The 22,486-nt window shown below is 31.3% G+C and overlaps 2 protein-coding genes across 11 annotated transcripts in view; one reads left to right on the top strand and one right to left on the bottom strand.

Moving 5' to 3' along the window:
* The window catches only part of LOC105837418 (iduronate 2-sulfatase), a 99,159-nt gene extending 82,452 nt beyond the window's left edge, over nt 1-16,707 (bottom strand). For 2 of the 10 annotated variants that reach the window (XM_036292542.1, XM_036292574.1), the window contains exons 1-3: nt 13,473-14,839; nt 11,160-11,486; nt 4,446-4,623 (exon numbers count right to left, since the gene is read on the bottom strand). In XM_036292542.1, coding sequence (XP_036148435.1) covers nt 4,446-4,623; nt 11,160-11,363 — 382 coding nt within the window. In that variant the 5' untranslated portion in view covers nt 11,364-11,486; nt 13,473-14,839. The other 8 variants (XM_036292561.1, XM_036292548.1, XM_036292565.1 and 5 more) reach the window with 8 other exon arrangements.
* Nucleotides 16,708-21,930: 5,223 nt separating this feature from the next.
* Nucleotides 21,931-22,486, top strand: part of LOC105838380 (FK506-binding protein 5) — a 66,626-nt gene continuing 66,070 nt past the window's right edge. Inside the window, exon 1 of the mRNA XM_036295410.1 lies at nt 21,931-22,481. The gene's annotated coding sequence lies outside the window, so the exon portion shown is untranslated. The remainder of the gene's footprint in view (nt 22,482-22,486) is intronic.

Genomic DNA, 22,486 nt, shown 5'->3' with positions numbered 1-22,486 from the left:
ATTTTTGACAAACTTTCGACAACTTTTGACACGTCACGAGAGTCATGGCGAAGTTTTGAATGGCTGCTTGGCAACGTCAACTGACGCACAAGGCGCATGTCCTACCATTTTCGTGTCCTACCATTCTTCGTTTCGTCGTAATGACCTTTGCATCGAGGCTGTTCGCTCATGTTTACACGCACTAACAGTTTGGTTATGACGATCACCAGACGCAGGCCAAAAGGCGACGTTGCCAAATATATGGTTTCAACTCTAGTCAAATTTGTGATATCGCTCTGATATTTTCAGCGGTTTATAACAACGGTTCAATGAGGAAAAGCCTTACGGGTAATTAATTTAAATGCATGCTGATTTTTACATATTAAATCATTCATATTTTTTAATAATCACAATAGTTGCCGTTGTGACTACAAAAACCGCCTTAACTTTAGCTAACCTGCCGATTCGTGTCACTTAAAGACATTAGATTATCATGTCATATTAAGGCCCCGTTAAAGAAGTCAAATATGGTGAGTGTCGGTAAAAATTAATATTAAAGCCCAGAACATAGAAAAACATTACTCGAAAGTAATAAGAAACTTACTTCAGATGAGAGTCCCAGATGCGCACAGTAATAAATGGACACAGCAGGCTGAGTAAAATGGACACAGTAACAAACGGACACAGTGCGAAACGGACACAGACCAAACGGACACGGTGCGAAACGGGCATAGTCGCAACCCCATGTGGTGCAACGAATGTTTTGTGCGCGCGCGCGCGCGCACGCACGCACGCACGCACGCACGCACGCACGCACACACACACACACACACACACACGCGAGGGGGTACAGAGGGGGGGCTTTGCCGCCTCCCGCATCCACCCCATTGGTAGGTGGAGGTGCCGTGAAAAGTCGCAACCCATATGGTAAGTCCGTTTGTTACTGTGTCTGTTTAGTCTGTGTGCATTTGGTCTGTATCCGTTTCGTACTGTGTCCGTTTGTTACTGTATCCGTTCCACTCAGCCTGCTGTGTCTGTTTATTACTGCGCATTTGGGACGCTCCCCTCCAGATCAACCAACTTGCGAAAGAAAAACTAAATTACTTTACTTAAAGAAAAATTAATTTACTTAAAATTATACAGAAATAAATTTTTTTCTCATTTGCAGGGCTCTATCCCTCCCCCTCCCTCGCAAATCCCTGCCGTCTCTTCCCCTCTAAAATCTTTCTCATCTGCATCTTTTCTCTACACATTTATAAAAAAAATAGTACGCAACTCGTGCGGATCATGTATTGCCCACTCATGTGTCTATTTCCCGTATTCGTGGGAAAAGCCAACTTTATGCACTTGTTATACCATGTACTATTAAGGTTATTATCTGAAGATTCAATATTTACAGAGAAATAGTGTTAATCAATATCAGTAAAAATGTTGAATTATTCAGAAGGATTAAAATGGGTAATTTTAAGTGAGAAAAAGTTGATAAATAAGAAATAAAATATAAATAATTTAAAATATAAAAAATGATAAATGAACATGTGAATATATTTAATATTTAATAAAATTTGATTTTAGATATATACAAAATAGTTTTAAAAAATTATTAATTTGTTTATATTTTAACTCTCTTTGCTGTACAAAATTCCATTTTTGGCTAAAAAAAGCGATTTGTCAAAATTTTTTAAAGGGACATTGTTGAGCCCAAATAACGTGTTTCATAAATAATTAGTAACATTGCCCGTAGGAAAAAATTATGCAAAAATTACTGTACAAAAAATTGCATATTTTTGTGCATCAATTTCTGCAGTTTTTACAGATTTTTGTACAAAGTTTTCGCCTTCAGAAAACATTACACAAATTTCTGCAAAATATTCTGCAGAAAAATTCTGAAGGCGAAAACTTTGTACAAAAATATGTAAAAACTACAGAAATTCATGCACAAAAATATACAATTTTTTGTGCATAATTGCGGCACCTTACGGGTGTCGCTTGTAGAAAAAAAACTTATGTCTTCTGTAAGTATAGGTCTCACTCTGTAAGATTTTGTTTGTTCGGCATTCAGTGATAGTCCGATATTTAACAACGACTTTGCGACAACAAATTCTTTTCATCGTCTTTTTTTATGTAAGCTTGATTTTAAAATTAAGAATAATTATTATTTTAGCTTGGATGTTAAACCTATAATTACAGTTGGAATGTTAATCCATCTTAAAAGAAAAATTTTATTGACTCGAGAGCATATCTTATTCAGATTCTTGTCGCTAGTAATAAATAGCAATAATCAGAACTCTTAATAATCGACCTAACTGGCAATTTTATTGAGAACTTAAAAAAATATATCATGGGTGTTATTACCCACATAGCACGGAATATTACAGTAATATCGCAGCAAAATTGCAATATATCAACAATATTACATATTACAGTAAAATATTACAGAAATATTACTGACATATTACACGTTTATAATTAACATTAAAATATTAAGTTATATTGTAGCGATATTACATTTTAAATAGTAATACGCTAGAATTGATATCACTCACTAAATTAAGTGAGGGTTTATGATAATTGTTAGTTTGAAAATGTGACTTCAGAAGCGAAAAAATTACACTATAAGTTTATCGATGCTATTTTTAAATAAAAGATATTTGGATGAAAAAACACTTTGACAGTTTCAACACTTGTAAAATACTGTAAAAACTAAATTTTTTCCTAGACAATTAAAGAATTAATAGCCGTAAACGAAAATGTCTAGATTCTAATACTAAACATTCATTTTTTTGCAGTTTATTTACTCAATGAAACAGTCGAAATATTTTATAAGTGTCCCAGTGAACACGTTTTATAACGGCAATATAACATGGAAGTTACATGTAATGTAACGTTGTTATTCTTGTGATAAGTAGATGCTATATAACATGTAAATAACCTGTTCTGTAACATTTGTTATACGCAAGTAATAAAACTGTTATACATCGTTTTAGCGTTACAGTCATGTAACAAAAATTGTATAATCGTAACATAACACGCCCCTTATCAATGTTATTACGGAACGATGCGTCGTAGTTGACTCACAAATCAGACATCACTATAACATCCTGAATGAGAGATCTATTTGATATTTAAAAAAATTATCATAAAGATAATGTTTTTAAAAATAACGGTTTGTCTACAATTATTGCGCACAAAAAATGCACAAAATCTAAATTCATCATGTACTGAACAAAAACAGGATAATAAATGTATTATTCAATTTTTCTTAGAATTTTGATCTATATATTAGTTAACCATTTAATTAATCATTTAAACGCTTTAAAGTATTAGTGCTAAATAGATCGCAATTTCCATCAAATTATTAAGGTTATGGAAAAAGATATTTAAAAATGAAATTAATAAGTAAATAAATTAATGCTATTTATTTTTAATATTTTGCAAAATTTAATTGCTTTTATAAAAAATAATATAATTGCGTCAGTTTATAACATATAGGTATATGTAGACAATAACAAATACCCATATTGATGAATCAAATTGGCGTAGCAAATAGAGTACAAGGTTCGTCATCCTAAGGTCCCGGGTTCAAACCTACCAGCGGCAAGTAAGAATAAAATAAAATAACATAATTTAAATTTATTTAATTAATAAAAATGTATCCTAAATTTAGTATGTGCTGTGGATAAAAATAATTAAAAAAAATGAAATTTTTATTTTATTTTATTTTTCTTTGTAACTGTTGTGTGGCGGTTAGATAACATGTTATATAACATGTTATATTGCTGAGTCGGAAATTGTAACTTACATGTAAGTTACGTGTAATTTCAGAGTAACGTAACCTGTTATATTCGGTTACATTGCTGTTACATTGCTACTATATTACTGTATTCACTGGGTGTGTTAAAACTATCTAGTAAAAATATTTCTTTATTTAGATATTTTTATTTGAAAATGGTGTAGAATTTTTAGTGTAAATTTCTCGTCTTTGAGATCATATTTTTTATAAATGTCAAATGAATATCCAGAACCTTAAATTTCGCAATATTACAAAAATACTACGTAAATATTACAGTAATACATTCGTGATATATCACCATTATATTACTGTGATTTATTTCGGTAGACATTTTAATATTGTAGTAAAATTTCGGTAATATTTCTGCAATATTTATACGATATTTCACTGTAATATTGTAATAGGAGAACAATATTTCTGTGATATTACTGTAATATTCGTGCTATGTGGGTATATATAATATAGACAAGTATTATATTTAATTATATTAAACTAAGTAATGTTAAATAAAAATAATATATAATGTATTTACATTTTTCAGCATTTTTCAACAAGAAGACAAATATCAAACATAAAGTGGAATCAATATGTTCAGCATCGAATACATAGTGTATTTGTTTTGCTTCTTACAAATTTGGTAGAGAAGGCCAGATCTGTAATACATAATTCTTACCTGGATGGAATACCTTTCCTATGGACATCGTCGTATATCCATTATTCTTTAAGTGTTCTGGCAACGTGGTGTAATTGCCTACTGTGTCGCGCCAATAGCTATAAAAATCGTAAAGCCGAAGTGTGTCTGGTCTTCGGCCCGTTAAAAAGGAATTCCTGCTGGGTGCGCATAACGCTTGCTGTAAATCATTCATTTTACAATACTCAGATAAAACAACACAGATCATGGTTAAAGTAGCATTAAAATAACTAAAAAATTATAACTTAAAACGTAAATTTTTATAATTTTAGAGTCACTTTGACGCTTTTTCCTGGTGGAAAAATTTTAATTGATACAAAGTTCGTCCCTTAGATACAATTTCGTTAAATTATAAGTTTATTTAGAATATTTTAACTAGTGATCAAAATTTCCTCAAAAATTTATCAGTTTCAATAAAATGTTGGTCAAAGTTCAATGCAGAGTATTCAGTAGTGTAGTAATGGGAGGAGAGAATGGTCCGCCTACACCGTCTTAGCAAGGGCGTATTTAACAGTACAGTATTTCCGGTAGTTATGCACAATAAGGATGACCTTACCGATTTCAATGACCTTGATATATGTTGTTAGAGTCATTACTCTGAACAACTTTCTCCTATACATCTTACTGCCGCTCGGCCTTAGTTTTCGAGTTATAACACTTATTAACAAAAACTTATTAACAAAAAAGTTTAATAAATACAATATGATAAACGCTGTGGCCACACACACACACACACACACACACACACACACACACACACACACACACACACACACACAAGGAGGGGGGGCAAGGCGAAAGGTTCCCTTCATGCACCCATCCCGTCGGTAGAAGTGCCCTGGGTAGAAGTACGCTAAAAAGTACGGTGCATATATATAAACAATCCAATTATATGGTATAGAGAAGGGAATGGTTCAACGACACACAGTACAATTGGATACGTTGCAATTACACACCGTACTATTAGACACGTAAAGTTGCACGCCGTTTGATTGCACACGTTGCATTTGCGCGCAGTTCTTTTCGCACAGTTCTTTTGCGCACAGTTAAGCGGGATCAGGAGTTGTTCAATGACACATAGTACAATTAGACAAGAACTGTGTGCAAATGAACTATGCGCAAAAGAACTGTGTGCAAACAAACTTTGTGCAAAAGATCTGCGCGCAAATGCACTGTATTTAATGTAACAAATGTTTAGTTAACAAAAATATGTATTGTGTCCAAAAGCAACTGTGCGCGAATGCAAAGTGTCCAATTGTACTGTGTGTCATTGAACAACTCCCGATTCCGCTTGACTGTGCGCAAAAGAACTGTGCGCAAATGCAACATCTGCAATCAAACGGTGTGCAACTTTATGTGTCCAATAGTACGGTGTGTAATTGCAACGTGTCCAATTGTACTGTGCGCAAATGAAAGCTTCTCTATAGAGAACACGGGGGGAGAGGCTCCGCGAAAACATTAGAAACGAACAGCGTGGATCTTGTTTGGCGTGGAAAGTCGCAAACCCGTGCGGTACTGTACAAGCGTACTATACTATAAAACCTCTTAGACAGCACAAAGACGTCTAAAAGACGATTAAAAGATGACAAATTTTTGTCATGGACATTTTTTAGGTAGACTCTACCAGGTAGAGCTTATAGTCGACAAAAAGATAACTAAAAGATCACTTATGTCTCACGAAAAATCATCTTATAGTGGATGACTAAAAGACGTCTGATATTAGATATTTTTTAGGGCTTCGACAGATTACTGCGATTTTGTGACGCGCGATATCCAATGAGAGCTGTTTTTTTTTGAAAAAGCAGAGCTCTCATTGGATATCGTGCATCGCAAAATCGCGCTGGTCTACCGGAATTCTTAGTCGTCTTAGCGATAGTGAAAATACGGCCATTCGAAGTGGCGTGACATCTACCTTCTTATAAGAATGGATTTTTCGCTCGATAAGTGAACTCTTCATTCGACTGGAGTGAAGTGAACGATTCATTTTTCTTGTAGCAAATCGTTCACTCAATTAAAATAATTAAATCATAAAAGTAGTGTATGACCACATAGGTTTGCGACTTTCCATGCCAAACAAGATCCACGCTGTTCGTGTCCAATATTTTTGCATTAACCAAATATAGTGACGTAAAATTGGTTGGGTTAGAGTTACGAAAAATTACAGGGAGGGAGTCCCTCTCACGCCCACGCGTTCTCTATACCATATAACTTCACGACTTTTTACAAATTTCATTCTATATTAATCAAAAAACAATGGTACATTTTTAAATTTTCCCGTGGGAAAAAATTATACAAAAATTAATGCACAAAAAATTGCATATTTTTGTGCATGAATTTCTACAGTTTTTACAGATTTTTGTACAAAGTTTTCGCTTTCAGAATTTTTCTGCAAAGTATTTTGCAGAATTTTATGTAATGTTTTTTGCCTTTAGAAAAAATTAGAAAATTTTGTATAAAAATCTGTAAAAGCTGCAGAAATTCATGCACAAAAATATGCAATTTTTTGTGTAGTAATTTTTGCATAACTTTTTCTTACGGGTTTTTTACCCTTTTTTATACTTCCCCCCTGCTCACAGAGCAAAGCAGAGGGGCAAAACCTCTCCACCTGCACCCCGCCAACGCGTTTTTTGCACCCTATTCTCCTCTCTGTTTCAAAACTAATAAAATTAAAGCAAGAAATTAAAAAAAACTTTTATGTATAACTCGGAAACTAAGGCCGAGTGGCGGTAACATGTATAGGGAAAAGTTGTTCAGAATAATGACCCTGACAACATATACCAAGATTATTGAAATCGGCCTTATTGTACATAATTACCATTTCTTTCCCAAACAGCACAAAATACTAAAAGACAATGAGAAGACATCTTTTTTAAGTTGTCTTTTCGGTAAGACTAAAAGATGATGACTATAAGACATCTTTTATAGTACTGTCGAAAAGACAATTTAAAAGAGACATTTTTTCGTCGACTTTTTATAGTTGTCGGCAAAGTAAAAAGTGTACTAAAACTTATCTTTTCGTCCAGTCGAAAGCAACACGCTACGTGCGTACTTGCTCATCAGTTAGTGCGCGGCGCCGCTGATAAGCAGCTTAACTTTCTCGGGGGCAAAATGCAGCCAACGCGCTACATAAAGACCACCCGCAGCGTCATTAAGGCAAGCAAAAATTAGCTTCCTTCATTGCGAGAGTTAAACTGCCTATCCATTTCGATTGGCAGTATTTTTATTCTCTCTCTCTCTCTCTCTCTCTCTCTCTCTCTCTCTCTCTCTCTCTCTCTCTCTTTCTCTCTCTTTCTTTCTTTCTCATTGTATCCAACACATGTAATTTACAATGAAAATTGCATTTATTTTAATGAGCTACAATGAATCGTGCTGAATTATTTTTTCCGAAACTGAATACATAATTAAATTTCATCAAAAATACTTTAATATATTCAGATTTAAAATTAATATTTACTGAAATATTAATGAAATAATAATAAAATGGGTAAGTTGAGAAAGATTTTCAAATACATTTCATCAAAAATTTTATTACATTTCATTACATTTCATTACCCAGCAAACACAAAGTTACGTATAACGTGCTTGTTAGTTGTAATTTCCCACTCAATAATATAATTGCAATATAACACGTGTTATATTACAATTACATTGTTGAGTGGGAAATTACAACTAACAGGTACGTTACATGTAACTTCGTGTTTGATGGGTATATTTTCAGTAAAATATTTCCATCAGGATACCCAGATAACCAAGCGTGATGTAATATTTGGAGCAAAACTGCATTGCATGTGTTGTTATAGATTTGCTATACATTTGTTAACATCAAAATAAAACACATAACGAATTCAGCAATATGATTACTTATTCATGCAATCGGTTGACGACATTTAAAAAAGGAAACGATCAGCAATAATGATACATTATATTGTTTGCGATATAAGATGAGCAACATGACAACAACAAATGATTGATAACAAATTGATGCTGAAAATAGAAATCATATGAGTTCAACCTAACAGACATAATGTTTTGTTTCACCTTATTCCGAGTTTGTCTAAATTAGTTCCCAACAAACACAAAGTTACATATAACGTGCTTGTTAGTTGTAATTTCTCACTCACCCAGGTAGCAAGCTCACGTCATTTTGACGTCCCAAAATGGTCATTTACTGACTATTCTTGACGTCACGAAATGACGCCCTTATGACGTTAAAATGACGGTCGAATGTCACAAATTCCTGACGTCATGAAATGTACCGTATTTTGACGTGAACAATATGTTGTCAAAAAGATCTCTAAAAGATATCCTGTTTTTGAAAATGATAACATAAAGAGACTTCTAAAAGATAACATATAATGTCAGAATGTTAACCAATGCGTCGTTTTTTGAGAACAGAAAGATATCATGAAACTAATATCTAAAAGATTTCTTAAATTGGATATCTTTAAAATGGAACTAGAGATAACAAAATAAAATTAAAAAAAAAAATTTTTTTTTATTATTCTTATCAACAGTACGTACTAAATTTGGGGCAAATTTTTATTAATTAATTAAATTTAAATTATATTATTTTATTTTATTCTTACTTGCCGCTGGTAGGTTTTGAACCCGGGACCTTAGGATTACAAACCTTGTACTCTATCTGCTACGCCAGTTTGAATCATCGATATGGGTACTTGTTATTGTCTACATATACCTATATGTTATAAACTGTCGCAATTATATTATTTTTTATAAAAGCAATTAAATTTTGCAAAACATATTAAAAATAAATAGCATTAACTTATTTACTTATTAATTTCATTGTTAAATTTAACTTTTTCCATAACCTTAATAATTTGATGGAAATTGCGATCTATTTAGCACTAATACTTTGAAGCGTTCAAATGGTTAATTTGGCCATTTTGACATCATTTCCAAGATATCTAAATGTTTTCTTAAAAAAGTTCTCTTAAAGTTGAATATAATATGCTTATATAATATGCTTATGCCTTACGCCTTCCCATACAGCACAAAAGCTTGCAGCAACATTGCTGCAACGTTGCAACATTGCATATTGCGATGTAATGTTTCAGAGATATTGCAAAGACATTATTTTACAATATTACTTCAGCAATGATGCAGCAACATTTTAAAATATTATTAAAATAGTGAAAATAGATAAAATTAATATTCAATACATAATATTGAATAAATATATTACAGTAACTTTTCAAAAATAATATAAAAGTGATCGTTCTATATTATTTAAAATTTTTCATCTATAGAGATACATGCATTCTAGAGTAGTTTTAATTTGTGTGTAAAACTATTATTATGTAGATTTGTGTATAACAGAGTACAAGGTTATTCAAAATTATTTTAAATAACTGTATTTTTTAATTTAACAAATACAGAGTGATTATAGTGACATCAACCAAACGATCATCCGATCAATTCATTCAGTTTTAAATAACTATTTTAAATTTAACAACAGAGTGATTACGTCAACCAAAAGATAAATTTTGTAAGTTTTGTCTCTCTCATCTTATAATGTACTTATATAAGATAAAAAACAAAACTTGCAAAGTTTATCTTTTGGTCGAAGTTTCACTAATCACTCTGTATTTGTTAAATTCAAAATAGTTATTTAAAATCAAATGAATTATTTTGAATAATCTTTTTCTGAATAATATTGCATACATATTTTACTGCAATATTGCTACAATATTACGTAACAATATTTCTAAAAGTGGACATTTTACCATTGCTGCAATCTTGCAGCAACCTTGCAGCAACATTTCACAACGTTTATGCAATATTGTAATCTTGCGTTGAAATGTTGCCACAATGTTGCTGCAATCTTTCTGTGCTGTATGGGTTAAATCTCATTATATAGACACCGCTTTAGACCGTGTCTAAAATACGTCTTAATGACGTCTTTATGTCCCGATTTTGGATGCGTGTTGTCTGGGAAAATAATCGTCAGATCATGACTGAAATATAACTTCGAAATGACGTCATCATGACGTCAATTTTAGGTCATGTAAAAAAATGGTCATTTTGACGACATATTACCAGATATGACCATTTTGGGACGTCAAAATAACGTGGGCTTGCTACCTGGGCAATAATATAATTGTAATATAACACACGTGTTATATTACATATATGATGGTGTAGTCTAGCGAACAAGCAACTTTTTTTTGGTATGCCTATGTAATAGCGTTAAAACGTCATATTTTCATTAAATTCTCATTAAAATGTCATCCGTTTTTAGTAAACTAGATGCGTACTTCGCGCGCGCTATTTAGTTTTACTTTTTACTTTATAAAAATAAATTGCAATAATAATCATCTATACAAATTACAATTCGCTAACTCCGCGATAACAGCTGTTTACAAAGTTAGCACTACAAGAGAACCAATTAATGTCGCGGAAAAGCGGTAACAACATTTCGATAAATTTGATTCCTTTCTTTTCCAGAAGTGGATGAACAATAAATAATAATTATAATCTTTCCAGCGAAATATAATTTCGTTGCACATTCATTAAAATTTCATTAAATTTAATAAAACGTCAAGTTCATTTATTCAAATTTTTCTACCAGGATTTTGAAATTATAATGACATAATTTATAAGTAAAATAAATCTGAACGAAAAAGAATAAAACGCTCAAAAGTCGCAATTTAAGATTATTCCGCGAGGAACAAAAACCTGTGCAAATGCTTCGGTGAAAACAATGCCGTCCTCCGCCAGGGCGTCTATATTTGGAGTATATGCGTTGGCGTCGCCGTAGCATCCTAAAGTGGTCCTCAGATCGTCTACGATAATTAACAGAATGTTCGGACGCGCGGCGACAATGACATTTACACATATCAGCATAATCGCAATAAAATTAAAACGAATAAAAAAAAACATTTTGAGACTGCCGGTTATAGCTTGTAGGAAAAAAATGCACTTAAAAAAATGCAGTGTCGAGTATTAGAAAAGCTATTTTCGTTCTCCTCGTATGCGCTGTTTATTCGGAACTCGGCATCATTCCTGTAAAAATCAAAAACTTCTTCATCGTGTTATTGTCTTCATCGCGACATTTAATTTAATTTAATTAATTTAATTAATTAATTAGATTAGGTTTAGTAATTAAATTAGAGTAATTTTATTTAATGATAATATTGAATATAATATATTAAATAAATAATAATTTATTGTAAATTAATATCATAATTTATCGTATGGAGAGTGATTCCGAAAAATAGCGACAAATTTTAAACGAATTATGGATTTGATTAAATTAAAAGTGTGTATATGTACTCGGTAACTTTAAAAATCAATAATTAATTCTTATAAAGTACATAATATAAAAAATGGTACTTTAGTGTTACAAATTTGGGTACTCGAACTGTCGAGTTCAACTTTTTTATCTACTTAAAATAGTTAAAAAATCCATAAATATTCACACACTTTATGTATACACACATAAATATGAACACACATTCTAGTTTCTAAAACAAATATCTGTACTTAATTTTAGAAGAAAATGTAATTACTTATTACGTAATTAATATATAATTGAATTATAGTAAAGATTAATTATAAATTGGTAAAAGAGATTGTTTAATTTAAAAAAATTGTAACTTTTCATAATAAATTACTATAATTAAATACGTATACAAAATAATTAAGATTAGATACGGAAGTTTAAAAAAAATACAAGAACTCAAATTTCTTTAAAAAATGTAATTATAATAGCAAATAAAAATAAGTAATTTTTAATAACAAGCAAATAGAAATAATTAAATAATATTTAAAAAATAATCGTTTTTAAATATTTTAGTAACAATAACGTTCTTCCCTAAAAGACTCAGGCCCGGTCTACAATCCCAGTGAACACAGTAATATAGCAGCAGTGTAACAGCAATGTAACCGAATATAACAGGTTACGTTACTCTGAAATTACACGTAACTTACATGTAAGTTACAATTTCCGACTCAGCAATATAACATGTTATAATTACATGTTATCTAACCGTTACACAACAGTTACAAAGAAAAATAAAATAAAAATTTCATTTTTTTGAAATTATTTTTATCAACAGCACATACTACATTTAGAATAAATTTTTATTAATTAATTAAATTTAAATTATGTTATTTTTTATTTTATTCTTACTTGCCGCTGCTAGGTTTGAACCCGGGACCTTAGGATTACGAACCTTGTACTCTACCTGCTACGCCAATTTGACTCATCGATATGGGTACTTGTTATTGTCTACATATACCTATATGTACTCTGACGCGACTATATTATTTTTTATAAAAGCAATTAAATTTTGCAAAACATATTAAAAATAAATAGTATTAATTTATTTACTTATTAATTTTATTGTTAAATTCATCTTTTTCCATAACCTTAATAATTTGATGGAAATTGCGATCCATTTAGCATTAATCTTTGAAGCGTTTAAATGATTAATTAGATGGTTAACTATATAGATCATAATTCTAAAAAAAATTGAATAGTATACATTTATTATTCTGTTTTTGTTCAGCACATGATGAATTTAGATTTTGTGCATTTTTTGTGCGCAATAATTGTAGACAAACCGTTATTTTTGAAAACATCTTTATAATAATTTTTTTTATTATGAAATAGATCTGTCATTCAGGATGTTACAATGGTGTCTGATTTCTAAGTCAACTACGACGCATCGTTCCGTAATAACATTGATACGAACGTGTTATGTTACGATTATACAATTTTTGTTGAATAACTGTAACGCCAAAACGATGTATAACAGCTAGATTACTTGCGTATAACAAATATTATGTAACAGGTTATTTCCATGTCATATAGCACTTACATATCACAAGAATAACAATGTTAAATTACATGTAACTTCCATGTTATATTGCCGCTATAAAATGTGTTCACTGGGATAAGTCGTTAGTCGTTGGTCGTAAGAAATTTAATCAATCACAGTTGATCTTAGAGAAGAATAACCGAACATAATTGGTTAAATTTCTTACCACCAACGACCAACGATTTATTGTAGACCGGGCTTCAATATTCTTGCTTGCAATACAATTCAACGCTTTCAATTCTGGAACGCAATTCTTTATTTGCCTACTGACGACTGTCGGTATCGGTCGTTAACGATGATTATCGGTTACACGACCGACAGGAACGATGTGACTGATCTATTCTCCACACGGGCACTATCGACAATCGTCGGTGCAACCGATGGATCGTCAGTTGACATCACAAATGGTTGAGGGACACTCACGAACAAAAGTTAAGGAATACGGAAATTTTACCAATCGCGTGACAAGTCCACGAGAAAGTCTGCTTTGCGCGCAATTTTAAAATTTTATAAAGAACACACACCGTGTTTTGTGAACGTAACTGAATTCATGTGCATTTGTTTTAAATGAAATAAGTGTTGTGAAAATATGACCGGTATCGTAGGACAATCGTTTGGGTATGTATATATTTCCTAAATACTATTCAATCTACTATTTAAATATTAAGAATAATAAACACTATTCAATAAGCTAACAAATTTGTGTTATTTAATGTCATACGTTGTTAATGTATCAGGTAATGTAGCACAGTAACAGTAATCTTATAAAAGAAAAAAGATGTACCGTTGATTGCCTGTATACAATCGCGTAATTTTTTTTAAATGTAAACAAAAAAGTAACACAGATATATTTATATATCTATATATATCTAAATAAATATATCTGTACATTTCTAATTTCCTCCTGCTACAATCCCGCTAAAACTTTTGCACCAAGATTTTTGCTCGATAATCTAGTCACATTATACATCACTGCTTTATTGCTGTTCTCGATGCGCATGAGCGAAAAACCCGGTCCGCATCTTATCACTGGTTATAGCTCAGTAAACACTAAATATTTCTGAATTATTCCCTTTGTATTCCAAAAGTTCCGTATATCTCGGAATAATAAAAAAATGTTTATAGAATCTTCAATAATCGTGAAATATTCAGAATATTCTATAAACACTACTTGTATGTGCAATAAGAAATATTCTGTGTACATTTTGGTATATGTATAGAATATTCATAAACTATTCCATAAAATATTAATGGAACGTTTTTAGATCAATCTGAAGTCAGTTCTACAATGAGCTATTAGTTGTTATACAGTCGCGCGACCGCTTGTCATATCGAAAAACTACAAGTGGATTGGCTACCTATTTCTTTACATAGAGTTGTTTTAAAAATATTTCAAATTATTACGAAGGTAATATAATTGAATTTGCTTTTATTTTAAGTAATAATGTTTTCCTTTCATATGTTACGCGGTTTTCATTTAATAGCTATATTATATAATATATCTGTAGAAAAATAAATATTTAAGTAATTTCTAAAATTATTTTTAAAACCCAACATTTTTTAAGAAATAATTATACTGTATAAATCTATATACATAAATACTGTATTATTCAAAATAAGTAGTGGAATATACGTGGAATATTTTCTAAATGTTTTTATGTACATCCTAAAAATATTCCTAAAACATTCAAAACAGATAGAATATTTTGCGCTTATTTGAACATTCACTATATATTCTGTATATATTCCGGGATGTTCTGGAATATTCTTAAAATGTTAATTTTGGATTTTAGGAATATTTTATGAATATTCCACCTATATCTAGCATTTACTGGGAGGTTGCGTCTTAGACTATATACTACTGGATCGCGCATTGCCTAGGAAAACTGTTGCCGTGTAAAGAGAAAGAAACAGCGCTATAGTGACATAAGGAAGGTTTGTTCTTGGTAGCTGCACTGCTGTACTGGTGCAATAAGTTAGAATGAGAAAAAATATATTTGTCTTATTCTAACTTGTTGCACTAGTTCAGTAGTACAGACACAAAGAACAGACCTATAATATATACATTGAAGCAGCGGGCGTTCGTGCTAACTCCTGTCCCAACAGATAAACTGTAACATTTTATGTAAATTATCGATAAAGCTTCGAAAAACGTATTAGACTGAAATGAAATATATGACACTTTATCTGATAGATATCTATCGATATCGAGGTTATTTCTATTGCATTGACTGCATTTAAATGTCCACAGTTATTAGCAAGAGAATATGTCAAAATGTGGCAACGCAGCACTTGGCAATGTTTACTCCACCAGTGGAGCATTGTTTCTTTGTCATGCGCGTAAGAAGGCACTATCTGTCTCTTTCCCGTTACTCGGCAACAGTCTGTACAAGAATCATGCGCGGTCCAATAGTATATGGTCTAAGGATTGCGTACGATCTTCGAAGTCAAGCAACATCGACGGTGGTTCACAATTGGAAAAGTGACCGTTTTTCTGATTGTAGAAGTTAAGCAATGCCAGATGCGACTATGGTGTGGTGGGGATAACGATGCTTGTTGAGAAACAACATAAATTTAATTTTTTTCTTACATTATAATTATGTTATTTCAACATTTTCACAATGTTATTGTAATTATTGCGAATATTGCGTAACATTTTCGCAAAGTTAAAAAAATATAAATGCAATATTATTTATAACATTGCATAACAACATTACAAATGTTATTTCAACATTACCAAAATTAATAGTTCAACATCCAAATTAAAGCCAAAGTTTATTCATGATGTATACAACGTTTTGGAAACTTACTACATGTTAATGAAAAACGTTATAATAACGTTGGGCAGCAATGATTTTTTGCTTACTAGATTGTCATTAATATCTCTATATTAACATTGCCCCGATGAAAATGTAAAATCGGAGCGTAAGTCGGATGTAAAGAAAGAAATAGAAGCGTTAACAAACCTTCTACGAAGCGTGAATTGAAACAATGAAATGTAAAAGAAGTGTTAACGCTTCCTTTTATATTCAATTACGCTTCGTAGAAGGTTTGTTAACGCTTCTATTATACTCTCCCTTTACATTCAACTTACGCCCTTACTCTCCCTTTACCTCCGACTTACGCTCCGATTTTACATTTTCACCAGGGTGTCTTACTAACCTTTACATTTCCTGTCACAACATGTACACTCAAACAAAATAAAATATACAAAATAGTTACAAATTTCTTTTATAAGACGCTTGTACATATATGTTACTATAAAACGAAACGAACTAATGCCATTATTGTAAAACAAATTGTCAAACTAACCGCGAAACTCAATTTCGGAAACATTTGAGTACATACCCTTCACACTACTGAAATATATGACGTCTGTTCTTTTTCGCTGCACTGTTGCAATAAGTTAAGGTTTGTTTTTTATTCCTGCACTGACTGCACTAGTTCAAAAAGTGTACATTAAAGCATTCGTTAAAGCCATCACACAATGCCAGGCAACAGGCAATAGGAACAGGAAATAGAGAAAGAGAGAAGAAGATTCTTTCTTTCTTTCTCTCTTTCATTATTTCTATTCTTGTTGCCTGGTATTGTATTTCGGCCCTTATTCCAGAACTAGTGCAACCAATAGGGCCGCTACACAGACTTCTGCATAGCGCATAGTGCATGACGCATAAGAGAATTAATCAATCAGAGTCGTCTATTTCCCTCCCCAGGATAGAAATAAAGACCTCTGATTGGTTAATTCTCTTATGCATTATGTATTTTGTATTATGCAGAAGTCTTTGCGGCGGCCTATATCATTCGTTATTTTAGTGCAGGAAAACTTATAGCGTTTTTGACCGGCCTGGGTTAATCGCTCTGGGAGCGATTAATGACGTTATAAGACCAATCACTGCCATTCTTTTGAAGAAGGGAATAACTGTGATTGGTCAGTTCTAGGGGAAAAGAATCTGAGACGGGTTAACCCAGCAGCCATTATACCTAATAAGCACAAAAACATAGGAGTGGTTCAATGACACACATTACAATTGGACACGTTGTAATTGCATACTATGCTATTGGACACATAAAGTTGCACATCGTTCGATTAGACACGTTGCATTTGCGCACAGTTGCTTTTGGACACAATACATATTTTTGTAAAGGTTTTAACACACACACGCACACATGCATGTGAAATTAGTAATTATTACCCAGCAAACACAAAGTTACATGTAACGTGCTTGTTAGTTGTAATTTCCCACTCAACAATGTAATTGTAATATAACACGTGTGTGGCTCTCCTAGTTTTGACTAATTACGTACTCGATTCAGCCGGTTACGGTCGTCCAATTCAACAAAATCTTACTGCCCAGATAGGAAAATTGCAAAATAAATGCACAATTAATTATTGCATCTTTTATTTACCTCAATTTTGCAATAATTGTTGCAAGTGAGACTACAAAACGCATATATGTTTTGATGAAAACAAATTTGAAAATTACTTTGCGTAAATATTACGACATTGAATTAAAAAATAAATTTTGAATTTATTTACGTAATTATTACATTATATTGAGAAATGATTTTCGAATCTTATTGCGTAATTATCACGACATTGTATTAGGAAATAAATTTTGAATTTTATTGTCTATATAAGTATTGCGACATTATATTAAAAAATAAATTTTCAATTTACTGACGTAATTATTATGACATTGTATTGAGAAATACATTTTCAATTTATTTGCGTAATTACTATACGCAGAGAGAATTTTCTTTTAAAATTTACCTTCAAAATCTGGTAATTGTGGGATAATGTAAATTTTACTATACTTTTAGTCAATTTTACTAAAAAGTATAGTAAAATTCCTCGAGGTCACACATTATCTCATAATTATTTGAGTTTAAAGATAAATTTTATAAAAAAATTCTCTCCGTGTAATATTGTATTAAGAAATAAATTTTAAATATTATATTTATTATTAATATCTATTATATTATATTAATATTTATTTTTATAACAGCACCGAATAATGTTTGCACAACAGTTATCAAATGAAACATAATTTTAATAACGGTTATAAAATGTACATAATTTACCTGCTGAATAATAAAAGCACCCAAAATTGGTCCGCGTGTGCACAAGTAAATAATCGCAGCTAAATTTACAATGTCACTCGTTTATGCTTGTTTAAGAGATTTACCAAAGAGAACGAATTGAAAATCAAAGAAAATACTAACAATAAGCTAAAAATAGTGGCTGTATGCTGAACGTCGAATGCACACAGAGTTCGTAAAGGAGAGCCTCACTCTTCGATCTGTTGAGACTTGAGAGTGCTGAGTATCGGGCGAATTCGGGCGGGTTCGAGAAATAATCAAACACTAGATTTCTGCAGATTATATCGCAATAATTGTAAACTTCACATTTTGTCAATTTATTTACAAATAATACTAAAATAGTATGCATGTTTCTTTGTAAAATTTTCATTTAAGAATATTTAAGTAACAATTGTACAATTTGATATTGTAATAATTTCTACAATAATTACAAAATTAATTTTTGAAATATATTCAGCAATAATTATGCAGAGATGAGACTCACTAATATCACAATTATGCAAAGATGTATTTTAGGCATTGATTTTTTAAAAATTGCTACATGTTACATAAATTAAATTTAGAATTAATGATTTTAAAAAGTAGATTTACAATTATGACACAATATATCCTACATTACATTTATAGCGAATTCGGTTGCTTGCACTAGTACGCACTGAGTGCGCACTAAGGCTTGTTTACATACTTTACATCAGTATTCTTATATTTATAAGAATACATGTTCAAAAACTATTTAACCAAAAAAATAATTCTATGGATGTTGTACAGATCATTTTACTAGTTAAGAAGTATTTTAAGAAGAATTTAAGATGATTCTTAAATATAAAAATTGACTATAAACAAGCCTTAATATACACTCAATGCGCACTAGTGCAAGCAACCGAATTCGCTATTAGAAACTTAAAATGTTGCTAAAATTTTTCTGCATGCTTTTCTATCTGGGTGTTACGTCTTACTAAAATGTGTGTATCACAGGCCAATTGTAATTAATTACAAACTTATAAATTTATTATAATCCAGATAGCCAAATGTCTTGATGTTGCAGTTATGTTGCTAACAATCGTGCAGTAACTAATTTAGACAAACTCGGAATAAGGTGAGACAGAATTATGTTTGTTAGGTTGAACTCATATGAATTCTATTTTTAACAATGGCAAGTTAATAGCAACATGTCAGGTTCAATTTGTTATCAATCGTTGTTGCCATATTGCTGTTATATCGTAAACAATGTAATGTATCATTATTGCTGACAGATTTCTTTTTTAAATGTCCTCAATTAATTACATGTATAAGTAATCATGTTGCTAAATTGTAATGTGTTTTATTTTGATGTTTACAAATGTACATACCAAATATCTATAACAACACATATATGCAATGCATTTTAGTTTGCTCTAATGGTATATCCACACAAACTTGCGTAAGCGCATAAGCATATACACTGGTGCAAAAAAAAAAACAAAACAAAATTTTTGACCGATTTTTAGGCAATTTTCAAAGTGATGCAACTTTGCGAAAAATCATCCAAATTACATGTACTTTTTTTTAAATTAAAGGGCAAAAATTCTACTTTGAGAATCCCTACGCAAAAGTTTGATTTGTTGAGTGCGAACCTTTTGTATCGCATGAAAACCAAACATGTATTTTTTAATTGAAAAAAGTAAAAGTTTGTTATCATTTTGCACAAGTTTCTCGTTAAAATCTTGCTAATATTAATTCAGATTCTTAAAGTTCATTCCTTTCTAAGCAATTTAAAAAAAAATACATGTTGATACGATGTTTTTTGTTGATTGCACGCGAGTTTGAAATTTGCACTGCATTTTAAGGTATTTTAGCAAATAAATACGGTATTTTTTGAATATCATGAATTTTGAGTATCAATATGATATTGCACATTGATTTTATTCGTGTTGAACTCAATCATACTGCTGTCATCAAAGTGACCCGATCTACACTACGTGGAGAATGACGATCGGATTTTGTACATCATGTGGCCCCAAAAGGCTGATTTTTTAAAATAAAATTTAAACTTTTATTTTTTATGTATGAGTATGTGTATATGTATGTTTACGTGTATGTGTGGGTTTATAAGTATAGATGAATGTGATCTTCTGTTGACTTCAGTAAAATTGGTGCGTTAGCTCCGTTATATTCAAATCAGTAAGTACAAATTTCCACCGATGAATTTCAGAGCAACATGATGTATAAAATCCGATCGTCATTCTCCACGTAGTGTAGATCGGGTCACTTTGATGACAGGCCACCAAACACCAAGTTACATGTAACGTACCTGTTAGTTGTAATTTCCCACTCAACAATGTAATTGTAATATAACATGTGTGTTATATTGCAATTATATTATTGAGTGGGAAATTACAACTAACAAGCACGTTACATGTAACTTTGTGTTTGCTGGGAGCGGTATGATTGAGTTCAACACGAATAAAATTAATGTGCAATATCATATTGATACTCAAAATTCATGATATTCAAAAAATATCGTATTTATTCGCTAAAATACCTTAAAATGCAGTGCAAATTTCAAACTCGCGTGCAATCAACAAAAAACATCGTATCGACATGTATTTTTTTTTTAAATTGCTTAGAAAAGAATGAACTTTAAGAATTATATTTAATATTAGCAAGATTTTAACGAGAAACTTGTGCAAAATGATAACAAACTTTTACTTTTTTCAATTAAAAAACACATGTTTGGTCATGCGATACAAAAGGTTTACACTTAACAAATCAAACTTTCGCGTAGGGATTCTCAAAGTAGAGTCTTTGCCCTTTAATTAAAAAAAAAGTACATGTAATTTGGATAATTTTTCGCAAAGTTGCATCACTTTGAAGATTGCCTAAAAATCGGTCAAAAATTTTGTTTCGTTTTTTTTTTGCGCCAGTGTACATAAGAAAATTGATTGGTCTACAAGCACTTACATAAGAAAATAGACCAATCGAATTCCTTATATGCATATGCTTATGCGTTTACACAAGTTTGTGTGGATATACCATAAATGCTGCTCTAAATGCGCTTAGTTATCTGGGGCTCGATTTTTGAATTCGCAAGAGAAACGTATTCGCAAATTCTGTTCTTGCAGAAAAGTTGGAACCTTATTGGCTATCGTATGGCTTTTAACTAATAAACTTGCAATTTTTCTGTTAGAGTGGGTATTTGCGCATACGTTTCTCTTGCGAATAAATTCAAGAATTGAGCCCCTGGAAAGTATTACACATTTTTCCTATTCTTAAACTATAAAATTTTGTTACATTTATTATTATATTAATCAGATGCACACATTAATCAATTATATACAAACGCTGTAAATAAAAATAAGTACAATAAAAATATTAATTATATTTTACAAATTTCTTGTATTTTTTTTTACATTGTAACTTTTCACTATTTGTAATGTCCTTTAAATATAAATTTAAATATAGTTTCTGAAATACCTCAAAATTAAGAAATAAAAGTAATAAGTGTTTCAAAAATAATATTTTTATATTTAAAGAATTACAATCAAAGCAATATATTCCAAGATTTTAGCTATTTCAATAACATTTTGATAATACCTCAGAAATTTTGTAGATATTTTGAAAATACTTTTAACAACTTTCCTAGGTTTCGAGAATATTTTGTCATTTTAAAGCTCTTTTAACATTGTTGCAAACGTATTTCGTAACTTTTGTGAAATATTTCATTTTCTAATTGAAATATATCTGTGATATTTCTGAAAAAAATTCGGTATTGTATGAGATGTAATTCCCTAATGAATTTCTTCATTATACGCGCATATGATGGTGGAGGTCATACAATCGTATTTGAAACGATCGTGCAAATGGCAGTGAGTGCGGCGCTCGTGTTCCCGAACCGTTCCCGAGATCGCCGATGGTCGGTCAGTTCCGTCTGTCTCTTGCCGCTCCGCGCGTCCCGCGGAGAGTAGAGAGACCCAGCCGCCAAATCAGCTGATTATTGTTTTCGTTCCTCTGACATGGAATGGTGCGGATCATGGTGGCGCGACGCTAGCAGTGTATGTGCGTAGCATACAGCGTTTACCCGACCTGTAATGCAATGGTAAC

The sequence above is a fragment of the Monomorium pharaonis genome, chromosome 1, assembly GCF_013373865.1.
Source record: "Monomorium pharaonis isolate MP-MQ-018 chromosome 1, ASM1337386v2, whole genome shotgun sequence".
Taxonomy (NCBI): Eukaryota; Metazoa; Arthropoda; class Insecta; order Hymenoptera; family Formicidae; genus Monomorium; species Monomorium pharaonis.
This window is presented reverse-complemented; position numbering and strand designations above follow the sequence as displayed.